Genomic DNA, 17,288 nt, shown 5'->3' on the forward strand with positions numbered 1-17,288 from the left:
AAGAAAGAAAAATCCTTTAAGAACTTATTGTGTGTTCTGTTTGATCACAATATGTTATTAGCTGAAGGAAGTAAGGCACCTGCTGCTGCATCTAAGGTTGGGACTTCAGCAAATACAAAACCAAGTAAAGCAGCAAAACCTCCTTCACAAAAGAATGATGGTTCTCAAGTTGCAGCTGAGAAGAAGGGTGGTGATCGTGCACCTGAGAAAGATAGAAAGAAAGATGCTCCCCATCCACGAATGCAATATGATGATACGAGCCGGGTGGAGAAAGCCAAAAAGCGTGCAGTTGTAAAGCAAACTGAAGCTAGGAATAGAGTGGAACTGTTCAGGCATTTGCCTCAATACGAGCATGGAACTCAGCTTCCTGATCTAGAGACAAAGTTTTTTGAACTCAATCCAATGCATCCTGCTGTGTACAAGGTATTCCTGCAAACTCAACTTTGGGCTTTTTTGGACTTACAAAATCAGTATACACACCCACACATTTATACATGCAAAAATCATACTACATGCACATATATGTATGTATGGAGATGAATATGTGTGTGTGTCTGTGTCTGTGTGTGAAGGTGTTCTAGATTGGGTCAGTCATATGTTCTTGTCTAATTATGCTTTACTTAAGCCTTACTCACTTTATTGCAAGCTTTCTGTGGTAGTCATTAGTATATAAGCTTTTGTTGCATCAATGTGTAAAAGAGATAAAAATATTGGCCAATTTTAGTCTTAACTACTGCTTTCCTTGGTTTGACAGGTTGGATTGCAGTATTTATCTGGAGATATATGCGGTGGCAATGCTCGTTGTATTGCAATGCTTGAAGCATTCAAAGAGGCTATCAAGGACTACTCAACTCCACCTGAAAAAACTCTAATTAGAGACTTGACTGCAAGGATTAGTAGTTATGTTTCTTTCTTGATTGAGTGCAGGCCACTCTCAATTAGCATGGGCAATGCAATCAAGTTTCTAAAGAGTCGAATTGCGAAGTTACCATTGTCTCTGTCAGAATCAGAAGCAAAAGCTAGCCTTATGTTGGATATTGATCGTTTCATAAATGAAAAGATCATCCTTGCAGATAAGGTGATAGTCAAACATGCTGTTACAAAGATTAGAGATGGTGATGTTCTTCTCACATATGGGGCATCCTCTGCAGTTGAGATGATATTATTGCATGCCCATGAACTTGGCAAACAATTCCGTGTTGTAGTGGTTGACTCTCGCCCAAAGCTTGAAGGACAACTCTTACTACGTAGGTTGGTGAGGAAGGGCCTTAGCTGTACATATACTCATGTAAATGCTGTTTCTTGTATCATGCATGAGGTTACTCGAGTTTTTCTTGGTGCTTCATCAGTTTTGTCTAATGGAACAGTTTACTCAAGAGTTGGGACTGCTTGTGTTGCTATGGTTGCTCATGCACTCCATGTCCCTGTATTAGTGTGTTGTGAAGCATATAAATTTCATGAAAGGGTGCAGCTTGATTCGATATGCTCTAATGAGCTTGGTAGGCGTTTCTGTTAATAGATATTGGAGTAACTTTTTACCAGGTTGTGTTTCCTCTTTTTGGTCACTTAAATGGAAGTGGCTTAGGTGTCTGTCTGTTCCATTCGTTACAGGTAATCCAGATGCCATTTCAAAGGTTCGCGGTAGAGAGGAAATCAATTACTTAGATGGTTTGGTCAATTGTGAAAATCTGCAGCTTCTGAATCTGATGTAAGTGTTTATAAATTTGATGATGTGACAATAAGGCTACGATCCTTGGGACTGACAGTTCAGAACTTTTTCATGACAGTTATGATGCAACACCTTCAGATTATGTCTCCATGGTAATCACAGATTATGGCATGGTAAGTTATGATTTGATAATGCTAGTCTTGCATCTTCTCCGTCTTAAGGAAAGCATCTGATGCTTCTCTATAAATTTTACCCACCCAGTTTCTATGTCTTCATGGACTAACCATAGTAGAAGAATTGAATATGGTTAAACCTTGTGAGGGTGTGTTTTTTCTTTCCGATTTCCGACCCTTGCTACTTGTTTACTTATGTTGCTATGCTATCAGTATAAACGAATTGGGTGTTTTTCTTGCTTTAGGTGCCACCCACAAGTGTGCCTGTCATTGTGAGAGAATATCGAAGAGAACACCTATGGTCCTAGATTGACGAGGGTTCACAACAATTTTGCTCATGTTGTAGACCATCATTCTGGTCAATCTGAACGGAACAATAAGGAGAGAATTTTTTTTTTTTTAATCATCATATGTTTTCATTTCTCCTGTTTTTTGGGTCTTCCTCACGGAATAAGGCTAGAGGTTTCCAATTTTGTGGGTGGGTGTTTGTTTTGTAAAGCTGACTCAGTGAAGAGTGCGATCCTTTCGCCTCTCCGGGCAGAAGCATGATGCGATCTCCTGTTGTAGCAAGTTTTGGTTAATTTGGGTTCTCTTGAAGGATGATAGTTGTAGCAGATTCGACATTTCGATATTTGCTTCAACATGTAGTGCCACAGTGATTGTGACCATATTTAGTCAGTTGCTTTGACATATAATCTTATATAGCATATTACTTTGCCTAGCAAAGAATCTAGCACATTTAACCACATAACAACGTTTCCTAGGTGTTTCAACTTTTCTTTCTATGCTTCCTTAATATATCCAACAAAATTCTAAATTGGATGGCTGCAGAAACAAACTTTGGGTTGCCATCAAGCATGTCAAACCCTAATCGAGACTGGAATGCAAAAGCAAATCAAGTATTTAATAATTCATTTAGGAAGGAGAAAAAAAAGGCCGAAAGCATCATGTTTTGTCTCGAAATACAAATGCAGCAAATGAAATCGTCAAAGATTATACACAAAATATGCCAAAACTTTTTATAACATAGATTAATTATCTTATCATTGATCTTCCATTTTAATCATGTCTTATTTTAATTATCAATAATAATATTACTTCTTATCTTTTATTTTTACTTTATAATAATATTTCAAAAACAAATAATACATATAACATAAAAAATTAGTAAAAAGTATCAATTAAACGGAAATTTCCACAATGTAAAAGGCCAAATAACCCACAAAAGGATTCCTCTCTTTTTTTTTTTTGGAAATTTTAATACCGTGTTCAACAGTAGCAAAAAAGAAAGCCAAATGCCCTAGGAAGAGACATGACAGTAGACAGTAGCCACCTCAAATTTCTGTCGCAGATTTACATGTAATACAAGCTTTTCAGATTTCGTTACTTGACTTCATTTCTCTAGCTACAAACTCATCCTGTAGTTCTTCGGGAGGAAGAATACGCTGAGTCTCCTGGACTTGCAGGGGGGAAACACATGGTGCCTATTCCACAAATCCTCTATGGGCATCACTTTTGCCATTCACAGGAGTGAGCGTAGCAAGAATGACAAAACCACCCAGGATAACAATCAAAATACCCAAAGAGTTTACAAGCAAAGCCTCGGTAGAGTAGCGTGATATTACCAGGTTAGTTTGAAGAAAAGTAAGCTTTTCTAAGATACCAGTAGTAGCAGTAGCAACAGCAAGGCCATATGCATACATCCCAAGGAAAACATGCCATGGCAACAAGGCAGCTCTTCCGTTTCTTGACCCACCTGGGTACCAAAAGGTTGCAAATGCAGCAGCCCACTGTACAGCAGAAATTAAAAGAAAAACACAAACATCATTTCAAGACCCAACTTCTGGACAAAATGAAGCAAAAATGCACTGGAAAGGGAAATAGAATAATAAAAGTAGACCTGGATGCCAAATAAGAAGAGGCAAGCTAGGCCCAACCACGAGTGTAGACTGTAAAAATTGTCGATGCCCTTATCATTGTGGAACTTCAAAGCAGCCCATAAACCAATAATACTCAAGATAAAAGCAACACATTGTACTGTAAGATGAACTAATTTTTTGAAGCTTTTTGTCCCTGGAACGGTCTTGTATGCCAGCATGGCTGCATTAATCCATACCACACAAGAGTTATGAAAAGCGGGATGATAAAGATTGTGACCTTGTTCAGAATTTCATAAAATTTCACATTCACAATTCTCTGATTCTAGAATTAAATTTCCCATGAGACACAAGGTTTTTCAGTGAAGTCATTGTTTCATGGCCTAGGCCTGCCTATGGCAGATCAAAGGCGATAAATGAATTAGCAGATGACATTTCAAAAATTTTGGCTTTAGCTCCCAGAAGCACCTAAAAGGGTAAATAACCTAAATATTTAACTAAGCAAGTTATTGGCCTAGTCATTTGTATGTGTGAATCAAATTGTAAATACAAAGCATGCATAGTTTTATATGACATCAAAAACAACTAGATAAGGGTAGCATATGACTCAACTAAAAAGAATCCAAATCAAGCTGAAGGCTCAATAGGGACTCAACACTAGTTCAAGGCCGCATTATATTATCAGGTCCATATCACTTAAAATTATTTGTATACAATGACAGAACCTTTACCATCCACAAATATGGCATCCACGTGGACCTCCATGACCAAACAGTGGCAATTCAAGTGCTTTAGATTTGTAGTAAAAAAAGTTGGAAATACAAACCCCAGATTATTCTTGTTCAGAATTAAAAAAAAAAATGGATGCAACAGCGTGAAGGAAACACCTAAGTTACCACCGCACAATGTGTTTTAACAACAGCATTCCTTCTAAGAATCATTATTCAGGTGATGCTTCCTTTAAGCAATAGAGTTCTGAACTAATCTTGATGACAAGAAATTGTAGCAATTAGGGAAGAGGAAAATGACACTCTGCGAATCCGAGGGGGAAAAGTGGATTAACTTAATTACTTCCTTCCTACTTGGAAGAAGAAGCAAATTTATACTCTCTGTGTACCAGAATATATATATATATATATATATATATATATTATCTAGCAAAATCTACTGAATAGGAAACCAGCTTCTGCCGAGGCACAAAGAGAGAGAGGGACAAAAAACTTGTGCTTGTGCATGTACAAATAATGTATTATGTCAGTCAAACATGAAGTAAGATCATGGTACCGTGTTAAATACTCACAAACTCTTAAAATTCCTTAAGCAGCTTTCCTGTAAAAGCAACAAAATTTCAAAATAGAAAAAAAGAAGGCATAATACATATTTTCAGACCAATATCCTTCTGAAAATACATGACAATTCCCTCAATTTATCAAGAAAAATCATGCATTGAAAAGTCAAAGAAACAGCAGGAGATCTTAGAGATACAGAACTATATTAGAGTAACTCTGCTAATAGTTTGAAGGTAATTCACTTTTCAAGTCTTAAAAAACCTCAATAAACCTATCAGTGACAATAAGGGGTAGGCACTATGCAAACTTCTGAGTTCTTAACATGCATCAATGTTTCATCCAGACTCCAGATTCATTCTTTCATCCTATCCAATTGATGAAATTTAATTTGATAAACTTGAAAATTAATCATCTCACGAGGAAACCATATAGAACTGTAAAAGAGATGTTCTGTTACATTTAACTAAATATTGAACCACCTAGCACATTCTTACAGTGAGAAAAGACATTCACCTTCACCATTTAAGAGCACTAGTCCAATAACCATCAAAACAGGATGGACCTGCAATTAAGTACACAACAACAGTGAGTTTTTTGCAATGGAAAAGAAAATAATCCTCTTCATAGGTTAGACTAAGAAAGACACAAAATAAAGATTTGTCTAATTGTTGCTTTGTTTTCTTACCTTTACTTTCTAAAACATCGTTACAAAGCCAAACATAATTGTAATTGATTAAAACAGAACAAATCACTAAAATACAATATCAATTCCAACATTATTTTTCCATATTAAAGTAAGATCATGTATGTTGTTATCCAAAGAAATTAAAATTTTTCAATTGTTCAAAAATATTGCTTGCTTTTACTTTTTAGCTTCCTAAAGAATACAAAAAGTTAGCAAAAGCAATAACCGAACTGATTCCTAAAAGGTAATGCTAATCACCATTTTCTGTTACTTCTAAACTGCATTGCTTTCCTTAATTCTACAATTAAACATTGTGAAGAATAGCAGTATTTCTTCTAGTTAGAATAAATGACATCATTAACTTCTAATATATCCTCACTTTTCCACTTATTAATTATCATCTAATGCAAATTATAAGGCAAAATAGCAACAAGATCATTGGATCACCATATCTAACCAGAAAAAAAAAAAAACCAAAAATGCCTAAAACCCAGTAAAAGAAAATCAAAACCAAGTAACTTGCCAATAATTAAAAGAACTTTTATTTCTTCTCTACTTAACAAAAAGAAAAAAAAATAGACAAAATTAAAGCCAAAGAGGAGAGAGATTACATTAAAAATGAGATCTTTGTTATCAGAGATGAGCGCCAATCCTCCTCTATAGTGAAGGGTCCATGTAAAAACAAGAGCTGTTATTACAATTCCCAATACTCTTACTATCATAAAGATTGGAAATTTAATCACCGGAGCCCCCATTTTCTTACAAGAAGTAAGACAGACAGACAGAAACAAAGGCAAAGATATGTTTTTCTAGGGTTTTAGAGATGGGTTATGTCAGAAGAAGAACAAAGTTGCTGCCTTTGGTTTCAATCAAGAGAAGAAGAAGAAGAAGGATTTGTCCTTGTTTCTGAAGAGAGTAGATCAGAGAAGGCTTTCAAAGAATTCAACTTTCAAAATTTCAACCAAGTGAGGGCAAAAGATTGAATAGAGAAGAAAAACTGATGCCAGGTCAGCACACAGTCTAAGTCAGAGATTTATACTCTAATCTGGTGCCACGTTGACTTTGCTTTCTTTTTCTTCGCTATTTTACTTAATTATATTCGCATCCAAATTTCTTTTCTATTTTTCTTCTCCTAATTTGAATCCTTCCTTTTTTTAATAAAAAAGGTTTTTGTATTTTTTAAAAAAATTATATTTAAAAAAATTGAAGGAATCAAATTATATAATAATTATATTTGCCCACTATTATTTTCAAATAATATTTATTTCCCTTTTTTGTTCAATTTTGTACATACTATTTTATTTTTTATCTGTTCTATTTAACAAATAATACTTATCATGAGAATCCTCATCCTCCATTTTTTATTTGAAATATTACTTTTTACTTGTTAAAAATGTACAAAAAGATAAAATTTAGAGTAAATTATGAAAAATAATTAATTTACTAAGTTCATTTCCAAAGTAATCTTTAATATAAAGTTAATTTTTTTTAACTTTTACCATAACTAGATAAAAATATTCTTAAAATCATTTCAAACAAATTAAATGTTCTCAATTTCTCTCTCCCGTTTATTGTGCTCTTTATTTTTCTCTCTCGTTATCTAACTTTTTTTAATTTTACTATCATCATTATCTTTTTATGTATTTTTTGTTATGTTGTCATATCGTCGTTGATCGAAATAGTATGATATGACAGATAACATGTTATTGAGTTTATTGATTTACATTTACAAAATTCTCTCTCTGTCTATCTCTTTCCATCTTATTATATCATCATCGATCTACAGAACAAAAAACATGTCATGGTGAGTAATAACATGTTCTTGGATTTATTAATGTTAAGTTTTTTAGTGATTCAAATCTAATAGAACATGCCTTAGCGTATAATAAAATGATTCATATATTGACGATTAATATTAATAAGAAAAAGGAAACTTTGTAACATTTAGTGTTAAAGCTTTGAACGTGACGTGTAACATATAGTGTTAAAGCTTTAACCTTGACATGTAATATCTGCTACTGAAGTTTTAGTGTGTAATATCTTATACTAAAGTGTGTAACATCTACTTAGACTTGTAGTGTCATTTTATTTTTTTTTTATGTTATTTTTAGTTATTTTAAAGCATAACAAACTAAGGTTTTAGTTGTGCACTCCATCAATGTTTTGGAATTTTTTTGTTTTTTGATTTACATCTACGGATTAGGAGTTTTTGATATTTTGTAATTATATATATCTAAAAAATCTAATGAAGGTGAGAGAGGTTTTTTCTCCAAAGTTATTAATCCCTTATTTTGTTCATCTTTTTCTTTTTTTGAAAATTTTTAGATTTTTTTTCTGTAATTTTTTTTGAAAAATTAACAATTGGTTTATATTTACAAAATTCAAAAGTTGATGGGTTAAAGTTGTAAGTGAAATGAAATCTATGAATTAAAACACTACCTAAAATTATTACACATTATACTTGCATGCAATAACTCTAGTTTACTTGGTGTATATTAAATCTATTGAATATGACATGCTGTGTAACATGTTTTTGTATATGTTTGTATGTAACAATTTTTTTTTTTCTAAACAACGTAGTCAAATTTTTTTAAACAGTAATAATAACATTTTTTAAATATAATATGTAATTTACTCTTTTGTATTTCATTAGAACAGAAACTCTTAAAGCTAAACGCTAACATATAACAATTTTTTTTTCAACATGGCATATAAAAATATTTTTTTAAAAATAGCATGTAATAATAACATTTTTTAAACATGATGTATCACTTGACCTCTATCTTTATATTTTATTTCATTATGATATAAACTCTTAGAATTAAACATTTTCATAGTAGAAATAAAGTTTAAAATAAAAGAAATTTACTTTAAAATCAAAAGGTAAATATTATCCAAAATCTCTAAATTGGATAATTAACTTTTAGAGTTATTTTATTTGTTACATTTCTTGTAATCATAAAAAAAAAACATAATATGTAATAATTTTTTTTTCAACATGACATATAATAACAATTTTTTCAACACTAATACTTGAATATGGGTAGGTTTCATTAAAAGCAATTTAGTCTAAAAATTTTATCTTGGCTAAAATAGTTAAAATTAAAAAAAATTTATTTTTGAAAGTACCTTATCTTTGAGGGTTAAAAAAATTGTCTATAATTTAATAGTAAAGAAAATAAAATTATAATTATTTAAAATAGACAAATAGTTAAAATGTAACACTAATTTCATCTAACATAATTCAGTAAAATCATGTACTTAAAAAAAATATAATTTTTACTTCTATTATATATAGAAATATTTGTTGACATATTTTAATGCTACTTTTTATTTATTTTTCTTTATACATTTGAAAAAGAACCAGCAAATAACCAAAAACAATAATGGAACAGAACTTTAGATTGTTTATTTTAACTATTGGGATGAATGCTGAAATAGTGGTCATCAGCCATCGTAATTATTATTAGATGAAGAAAGACTGCTACATGATACATCCATCCATGTTCAATGACCATCCATAATATTTTATGTCTTTTGTTTTAAACAAATATAAATAGAGTCAGAGATGAGACATACATAGAATTTCTTGGTATATTAGGAATTGATAAAATATCGATAGAAAGTGAAAAAAAAAAAAAAGAGAGTAGAAGAACCCTTCATTTGATTTCTAGCATTTGACTTCATTGTTGTGAAAAATGATTGCAAGAAAATAATATAATTTGAAAATTTTTAGTATTTGGTACTGTTGGTAAAAAACAGTTAGGGAGAAATACATGATATTAAAACTATAGAATGACCCATTTTCTTATATTTTAAGAAAAAATAATCAAACTAAAATTCACCTAATACAAAATTGTGTTTATTTGCCAAAACAACAGGAAAAACTGGGTTTAAACAGATCAAATCACCTCACACTATCCATACAAATACTTATGAGCAGTGCAATGGAAATCCCATTCTGTCTTCTGGGGTTTTGCTTATTTCTATGACTCCACTCATTCCTAAAGCAGCAAGTGCTCTAGGAGTACAACCCAAAGCCATTATGAGCGTCTTCAATTTGGTGGCCACATCCCTGCGTTTCTGGTAATACTTTGATCTGTGCTCAATCTCGGCTTCTAACTAGGTGGAACGATTTGCCATGCCATATCCCCTACCCCTCCCACCATAACCATAGCCTCTTCTGTAGTAGTAAGAACCACGTCCTCGACCACCATGAATAGGTCCACGGCCACCTCTACCACCACGATGCCACGGGAAATCGCCAAAGGTCTATACAAATATTGTCACAAGAAATTCTTATCAAGAATACAAGACCGTGCTTGTTGATAAACACAACACATATTAACAAATACTAAGGCAGAGATTTAAGCAAACCCCATCATATGCCCAGAAGCCATAAACAGGCATGGTTTTAAAGGTTTAGTTCTTTGGTCAAAGTCTAGATTCCAATTCCTCCTATTCCCCACTGAACTTGTCATACACAAATAGAAAACAAAAGGACACTAAGCAGTTGTAAGTATATTTTAACTCTATATGACAACAGACAAACAAATATAGTTAAAGTTTCTTAAGTCAAACACATAAACACATATGCATAAATATATAAATACACACACATGTATATACATACGAAAGAAAATATTTTTACAACTTTAAATGCTCCAATGATGTGAATAATGCAAATGGAATATAGTACCTCTGTATCTCTTCTCATTTGCTCTGAAAATCTAGTTCTCCCATTTCGAGACCCATCATCAAGAGCATCACAGGACAATGAATCAAAAAAATCATCTTTGACATATACAGGCTGCAAAAATGGAAAAATAGGAGTAAACAAAATGAATTTATGAACCAACTAGTGCACACTTGCTTGGCACCAACATACACAAGGGGTGGGGGGACAGAGAACTTTCCTTAACCTCCACTAATGAGGATCCAACACTATCTTCATTTTGTAAATCCTCTTCCTGACCTCTGCTACTTTTGCCAAGATGACCCCAAACTTCATCCTTGTTAAATTTCTCATTCATCACTGTGAAATCAAATTCTTCTGTAAATCTGGTTGCCGAACGGGAAATCTACAGTAAAAAATTTTGACATTAAAACCAAGCCCAGTCATCAGACTGTAAAAGCTATGAGCCTTGTAGGTTAATGAAGGTTGGCAAAGCAATGACCAACAGAACAAAGGTCTTACAGGGCAAAACGGTTGGAGACTTTTAGATAAATAAAAAGAGTTCCATTAATTGATAGAAGAGTACATTCATCTTTCCCCATTGGCCACCACAAAGCCATCCATGATTTTCTCATTGTCAAAGGTTTGAGAATTAATTTAATCTATCAATTTTGTAAGCAATAAGCCATAATGTTCAAATGTGTGTTTTCCTAGTGGGATTTGGTTGGTAATATCATTCCCTTCACAGACTTTTAAAGACCTTTAAACAAAACCTTAAAATACTTAAGAACTCCAACATCATGATCAGTCAATTCCCATGATTATACTCCAACAAGAATACACCATAAAGTTTGCAAAAAATCTAGTTCGAACTACTTGTTTTACCTCAACCTTTAGTTTAGAGTTAAGTAATCAAACTAAACTGACCCAAAATGACACCAGGCAATCTGGGAAACACACAGATGCTGCAGGCTCACACATACTAGAAGGGAACACAAAGATAACAGTTTCAGATCTGCACATGCTCCACTGATCACTTCCACATGTTCAAGACTATCCAAGCACATACTCCATCTCATATTTATATGGTGAAGCTAATCGAATATAGAAATTCATTTGTCAAATCATGCTTTCACATGCAATCAATCTACTATAATTTTCAAAATGACCTGAATAAGTTTAACTGTTAAAAAAGAAAGGGCAAAATTTAAATTATGAAATTCAAAAGGTGGGGCAACCAAGTTAAAATGGTTATAGACAATGATTTTCTCAAGTAAATAATATTTTGATATGTTGAAACTTTGGGTGAATATTCTGTGGGGTTAAGGTGGTATTAAGGGTCTGAGAATGATAAATGTTATTGATAAATGAATAGTCTTCTACCAAGATGAAGTATGAGTTTTTATTATCCCAAAACTTCAGAATATTCAATTAGCTTCCCTAACAAAGGTTGTACTCAAATTAAAATATGTTTTAAGGCATGGAGTGCTATTGCAGAAACTTTCTCAAACTTCTATCCAATGTAACTTCATTATAGACACCAACTTAGCTAAATCACACTCAGAAAATAACATTGCCACCATATGCATCACAAATAACAATATGGCAAAGCAAAGAAACAGAAAACATACCGCATTTCCTCTTCCTCTATCACGTCCTCTATAACTATGATAACTGTGCATTGGAGCTCTGTGCAGCTAGGAGGGTGGTGAATAACCAGTTGCAAATGCACCAAAAAGGCGGGAAATTGCATGTCAGCATACATGTAACCATTTCAAGCCAATATTTTGATACGTACAAACTAAAACTATGAAACCTAACTATTGGGAAGGGTAAAGCAATTAATATACAGTGGTCAGCCACGGTACAACAACTAAAGAAACCTGGTAATATAATCCCTGACTAGTCAAAAAAGAAAAAAGATACATTGAACAGGCAAGTCACGATAAGTCATAGATACTACTTCTACTGAAAAGAAAACATTGCTAAATTTCAATGAGTTATATACAGATTAGGCACTTAGCCACCATGCTTTGAGGAAGTCAGAAGTTTGAAATTTCTTTAAGAAGTTAGCAATACTAATTCAGCGGCACCAACTCACTATGGTAGGTTAGATTTCAGAGTCAAGAAGTGAGGTTCCTTCAATTAAGAAAGGGGCCAAAAGGAACTGAACTCTCCAAATTATATGTTCCTCGTATATCCACAACCCTGTCACTTTGCACAATGAAAGAAAGATAATGAAAGCAATACCTTACGATCTGAGGGTGAAGGTGAAGGCAATATCAGTTCCTGTCCTTCTGTTTTCAGTGGTTGTGGTGGTGATTGTGCTAACAACGGTGGTGATGCTTGCGCTGAAACTGGTGGTGGTACTTGTGCTGACACTGGTGCTGGTGCAGGCGCTGTTGTTGATTCTGGAGATGATACATGAACAACCTCCACATCCTTCTGAGCTGTTTGTGAAGACATAGACGAGGATGGTGTGAGCACTCCAGGTTGTAAAAGCTGGTCTGGGGTCACTAAAGAAGGAAGCATTCCATCATTCAAAACTGAACTTGTCCCTATGGCGGATGAAGCAGAATCAGGAATGCCTTTGAATGGCATTATGGGATCAGGGACTTTCTTAGTTTTGTCAGAAAGAGACAACATGACAGCACTTTTATCCAAACTACTCAATGCAGATACCAAAGGCAAGCTACTACTTGGAGCTGCAGTAGGAAGGGTTGAAGCAGAAGCCGTATCTGGATTCAAACTAGTTGATGAGTCTGATACTACTGTAGAAGACTGGGCTGGAAGCACAGAAGATTGCAAATTCAGGGTGCCTGTACCAAAGGGTGGCTTCAAAGTAGGAGTGTTTTCAGACAACGGATGAACTGGCAAGTTAGAAGTTGTAGTAGGTAATAACACATTTATGGCTGGATATTGCATAGATTGCTGCAGGGATGGTGGCATTGACAAGCCAGGAGGGGGTCGGAGCAAAGGTTGCTGCTGTGGAGGTAGACCATTCATTGACCCATAGTAACTTTGCCAGTACATAGGCATAGAAGGCCCACCATTTGTTGTTGGAGCAGTTGATGAACCCCATGGCGCTAAATTTGCACCAGGTCGATATAATGGAAGACTACCCTGAAATGTTGGCCTGGCAATTCCTACAGATGAAGTTTGGGAACCTGGATCTGGTATAGATCCAGTACCAGAAGAAGGCAAGCCTGTGGACACAATTGCTGACTGGGGATAGTGAGACTGCACAAGAAAGGAATTGGAACAAATGTCAGTGAATTTGACTAGTAAACATGTATCTATATTGAAGCTTGATAAAATAATAAACATGTATCTATACTATAAATCTTGCAATAGATAAGACACCTTTAAGCACAGTGATGAACAAGGAGGGAAAGAAGGGAGAAAATAGACTTTAAAGGGAAATTAAGGAGAAGATGGAAGAAAGAGAGGAAATTGGATAAATAAGAGAACTAGGGAGATAAGACAAGGGAGGACCATCCAAAAAAGGGACATCTCTTAGCAATTTTCCAAGTTCCAGATAAGTCATCATTCAGAACCTACCAGAAACTTAAATAGAATTGGTACTTATAAGCTAAACCCTAAACCCAATTCAACTGCCTAGAAATTAAAATAGAACCAAATACATCAAACAAAACAAAAAATCCATAAGTATTTTAATTCTTTCTTCACAAGAAAGTACAATAAAACTATAACTATCTACATAGCTAGTGATGATATGCCGGATCCAGAAATATTTTAAATATCCTTCCATATAAACTTGATCATAATACTGAATCCAACATAATATTACTGGTTTCAAAATTTATATTTTAGCTGCACATTTAATATATAAGAACCATTTTCTTTCCTCTACCTGTATAATAGCAGGATCATTGTGTATAGGTGCTGGGGTCTCAACTGGTGGTGAAGATTTAACCTGCAAGTCCTGTAAACAAATGGAGAAACAGAAAAAAAAAAACATTTTTAAGGCACTAAATATGATAACAGACTGATATAAAATTGGTGAGAACGACAATTTTTCTTTGTTCACTAAATGTAGATGGAATCAGATTGTAGTCTAGCAAAATAGGCATCTAAACTACAATGCTTTAGTGAAGATAATTTTTTTTTCTTTTCTCAGCTCTTGTGCAGATAAATCTAAAATGTTGGATTTAGTAGTGTGAAAACCACACTCTTGCCTAGCACCACAATCACAACTTTCAATAACACCATGAGGTCTTGCAACAAAGATTAATCTTACTTAAGGGGTCACTCATAAACAGTCATCTATAAGTCAAGTGCTAATAAAATGGTGCACCAAAACCTTAGCCTGTTGACCAGACTGGGCTCCATGTACATATCAGTGCCAATCCTGCAATGCTAACCATTTGCTTTGGCACAAATATACAACACCAATTCCAACTTTTATCTTACTGCACCTTGGCAAAATGAAAGGCAAAAGTAAATAAAACAGAGTATTTTGAATCAACACCACAGTAAAACCATATATCAATGGCTGCTGAGGTATTGTGCTTGCCACAACTAGGCACCATAGTATCAAAAACCTCAATTCTACCAAAAAATTCCTCTATCATGACAAAAAATGCTCAAACTTGTCAGTGTTGTTGCAGCCTGTTTTTATATACCAAATTCAATGATTATAGGAAAAAGATAAGAGGAACAATTGAATCTCAAAAAGATTGTTCAAGGACAATAGTTTTATCAAATGAATTTCAAACATCAAGAAAAAGTTGAACCTTGGAAAGTTTTATGGCATGAGCCAAAAGAAACTTCTAACAAACTTTACAAGCAATAATAGAAGGGTGATCAAGCAAAAAAACAACTTTGCATTTTCTAGCCTCTTTTGCCCTAAAATCTGGATAGCAGATGAGCTACTTATGGCACCACAACTGAAGGAAAAGAAGATACTTCCAACCAGAGAAATGCCCTCACTACTCTACAGCAATTCAGCATTTACTCAAAATGGCCTTCTAACACCAAAATTCAAATTCATATTCTGATTCTTTATCCTTGAACAATTGCCCACACATAAACTTCTAAATTGAAAAGGTAGGTAATAGCACTATCAATGCACATTAGTTCCAATAATATTTGGTGTACCTTGATGTCACTTCCACGGAAAAGGATGTACTCATAAACTTTATCACTTGGTGTAACTTGTGGACCATCCTTTTTTCGCCCTTCTGTTCCAAACGACCTTACTGCAATGTTAAGGAACACAAGATATTTAGAACCAGGATATAGTTGCATCTTAACACCCAAAAGAGCAACAAGAGTCACTAAAACATAGAATACAAAATGTAACAAATCTTTCTTCTGTTTACCAATTTCCTATTAGGCCTTTCTTAATCACAAGCAACAGAATAACATCGGAAGCAGTAAGGTTCTCACATTTGGAGCCCTAACAGCTACATCCCTCCCTAGTCTGAACGGGGCAATATTATATAGATGGTTACACCAAGCTCTATCATCTAATTGCCCAAATATATAATTTCATTTCAGAACAGATAAAATTTCCCTTTTTTTTGGTGAGCCATAAATTTCAATTTTTATAGTCTCTGTTCTAGCAATCCATGTTGATACCAATACTTAAATCTTCCATTTATTATTCAAAATTTTAAATAGAGTTCCAACAATTCTCTTGTTGCTCCATTATAGCATTAACTACTTTGGCAAACCATTTTAGTATGGACCATTAACAATTTAAAATTGCCAATTATTGTCGAAGTTGTGCACTGCCAACTTAATTGCTGCTGCATAGTTCTGCAGAGAGCTGTAAAATGTAAAATTCTTATGTGTTTTGCAGTTGTAAAGTTAGTAATAGGGGCAATTGTCTGTTATGTATTCACTATGAATCATGATTTAAAGGTCCTATAATTTGAGATGTACACCAGCTGTTTAAAAGTAAATCAGCAAAGAAATTTTCTGCTATTTTCTCATATGTTTTCAGCCCTATAACATTCTCTTTTTTTGTTTCTCTAGATTACCTACTTGATTAACTTTCTCTTCTACAATCCTGGGTATTTAGTTCAGTGACCTCAACTAATACCAGTTGCATAAAAGGTCAACATTCATCTCACATAGAAGCCTTTATTACACCCAACAAAGAACTTAAAACGGAAAAAAAAAAGAGAGAGAGAGAATTTTGAAAGCATCCCAAAATCAACCTCACAGTAACAAGTCAAAATAAATTATTTCACCTTAACAAAAAAAACAAAACCCCAAAAAGAGAAAAAAACCCAGGAAATAAAAAGAGTTTTTTGTTTTTGTTTTTTTTACCATTTCTCAAACCGATGCTGGATTCTTCAGTGTTGATGTTAAAGAGAACACCTTCATATCTGATTTCAGACTTGGAAGTCAAGCTTATCAAGCTGCCTATATATGAATCAGGAGACCCAGCAGTTGAAGATCTGGAGCTCTCAGTTGAGGCCATGGCCCTTGGTTATTCCAACAATATTGGCTTTTCTTCTATTTGTCAGTGAAAGTTATAATCAAAGTACAATGAAAGAGAGAAATGCTGTGCTTAAGCAAAACCTTTCAAAAAAATAAAAAAAAGCGTGCAAGCAAAATCCTTTTTGAAGCTTTGTGTGTTTGCTCTGTGCTTTTACATGTTAGAGCCCACTGGGTTTCCAGTTTTGGACACTTCCATATGAAAACTGCTTGCTTTTACTTGGATGAATGATTTTTTTTCCTCAAGGAAGGAGTCGATATTTACGTAGCATTTGATACATGGAAGTGAGAGTATATTTTTTTATAATATATTTAATTATATTATGTTATAATATTTATTTTATAATAAATTATTGTAATAAATTGTAATGTAATTATATTATAATTAAGAGATGTAATGTGATTATAATCTAAAATCAATATAATTATATTACATTACACTCTGTAAT

The 17,288-nt window shown here is 33.7% G+C and overlaps 3 protein-coding genes across 4 annotated transcripts in view; 1 reads left to right on the plus strand and 2 right to left on the minus strand.

Annotated features, from left to right (window-relative positions):
* The window catches only part of LOC110425938 (NagB/RpiA/CoA transferase-like superfamily protein), a 4,761-nt gene extending 2,319 nt beyond the window's left edge, over positions 1-2,442 (plus strand). Inside the window, exons 3-8 of one of the 2 annotated variants that reach the window (XM_021441023.2) lie at positions 62-423; positions 755-1,247; positions 1,368-1,499; positions 1,612-1,708; positions 1,788-1,842; positions 2,088-2,442. In XM_021441023.2, the coding sequence (XP_021296698.1) occupies positions 62-423; positions 755-1,247; positions 1,368-1,499; positions 1,612-1,708; positions 1,788-1,842; positions 2,088-2,150 (1,202 nt within the window). In that variant the 3' untranslated portion in view covers positions 2,151-2,442. Of the gene's footprint in view, positions 1-61; positions 424-754; positions 1,500-1,611; positions 1,709-1,787; positions 1,843-2,087 lie in introns of both variants that reach the window. The other variant, XM_021441022.2, reaches the window with a different exon arrangement.
* Positions 2,443-3,006: 564 nt separating this feature from the next.
* On the minus strand, positions 3,007-6,694 carry CYB-1 (cytochrome B561-1). Its single transcript, XM_021440750.2, has 4 exons — positions 6,305-6,694; positions 5,522-5,570; positions 3,743-3,942; positions 3,007-3,632 (listed from the first exon to the last, which is right to left on the minus strand). The coding sequence occupies exons 1-4, from the start codon at positions 6,446-6,448 to the stop codon at positions 3,327-3,329; spliced, it is 699 nt and encodes a 232-aa protein (XP_021296425.1). The 5' UTR covers positions 6,449-6,694; the 3' UTR covers positions 3,007-3,326.
* Positions 6,695-9,479: 2,785 nt separating this feature from the next.
* Positions 9,480-17,067, minus strand: DCP5 (decapping 5). Its single transcript, XM_021441038.2, has 8 exons — positions 16,669-17,067; positions 15,490-15,590; positions 14,243-14,314; positions 12,619-13,608; positions 12,000-12,065; positions 10,610-10,774; positions 10,393-10,503; positions 9,480-9,965 (listed from the first exon to the last, which is right to left on the minus strand). The coding sequence occupies exons 1-8, from the start codon at positions 16,820-16,822 to the stop codon at positions 9,816-9,818; spliced, it is 1,809 nt and encodes a 602-aa protein (XP_021296713.1). The 5' UTR covers positions 16,823-17,067; the 3' UTR covers positions 9,480-9,815.
* Between the last annotated feature and the right edge of the window lie 221 nt (positions 17,068-17,288).

This window comes from Theobroma umbraticum, unplaced genomic scaffold, assembly GCF_002168275.2.
Source record: "Theobroma umbraticum cultivar Fairchild unplaced genomic scaffold, ASM216827v3 scaffold_12.1, whole genome shotgun sequence".
Lineage (NCBI taxonomy): Eukaryota > Viridiplantae > Streptophyta > Magnoliopsida > Malvales > Malvaceae > Theobroma > Theobroma umbraticum.

Coding starts and splice junctions, on each gene's coding strand:
- DCP5 (XM_021441038.2), bottom strand. CDS start 16,822: ATGGCCTCAACTGAGAGCTCCAGATCTTCAACTGCTGGGTCTCCTGAT. Junction 15,591..16,668: donor CAGCATCGGTTTGAGAAATG/GTAAAAAAAACA, acceptor TTAACATTGCAG/TAAGGTCGTTTGGAACAGAA. Junction 10,775..11,999: donor ATAGAGGAAGAGGAAATGCG/GTATGTTTTCTG, acceptor TTTTTACTGTAG/ATTTCCCGTTCGGCAACCAG.
- CYB-1 (XM_021440750.2), bottom strand. CDS start 6,448: ATGGGGGCTCCGGTGATTAAATTTCCAATCTTTATGATAGTAAGAGTA. Junction 3,943..5,521: donor AGTGCTCTTAAATGGTGAAG/GTGAATGTCTTT, acceptor GGATTAATGCAG/CCATGCTGGCATACAAGACC. Junction 3,633..3,742: donor TCTTCTTATTTGGCATCCAG/GTCTACTTTTAT, acceptor TCTGCTGTACAG/TGGGCTGCTGCATTTGCAAC.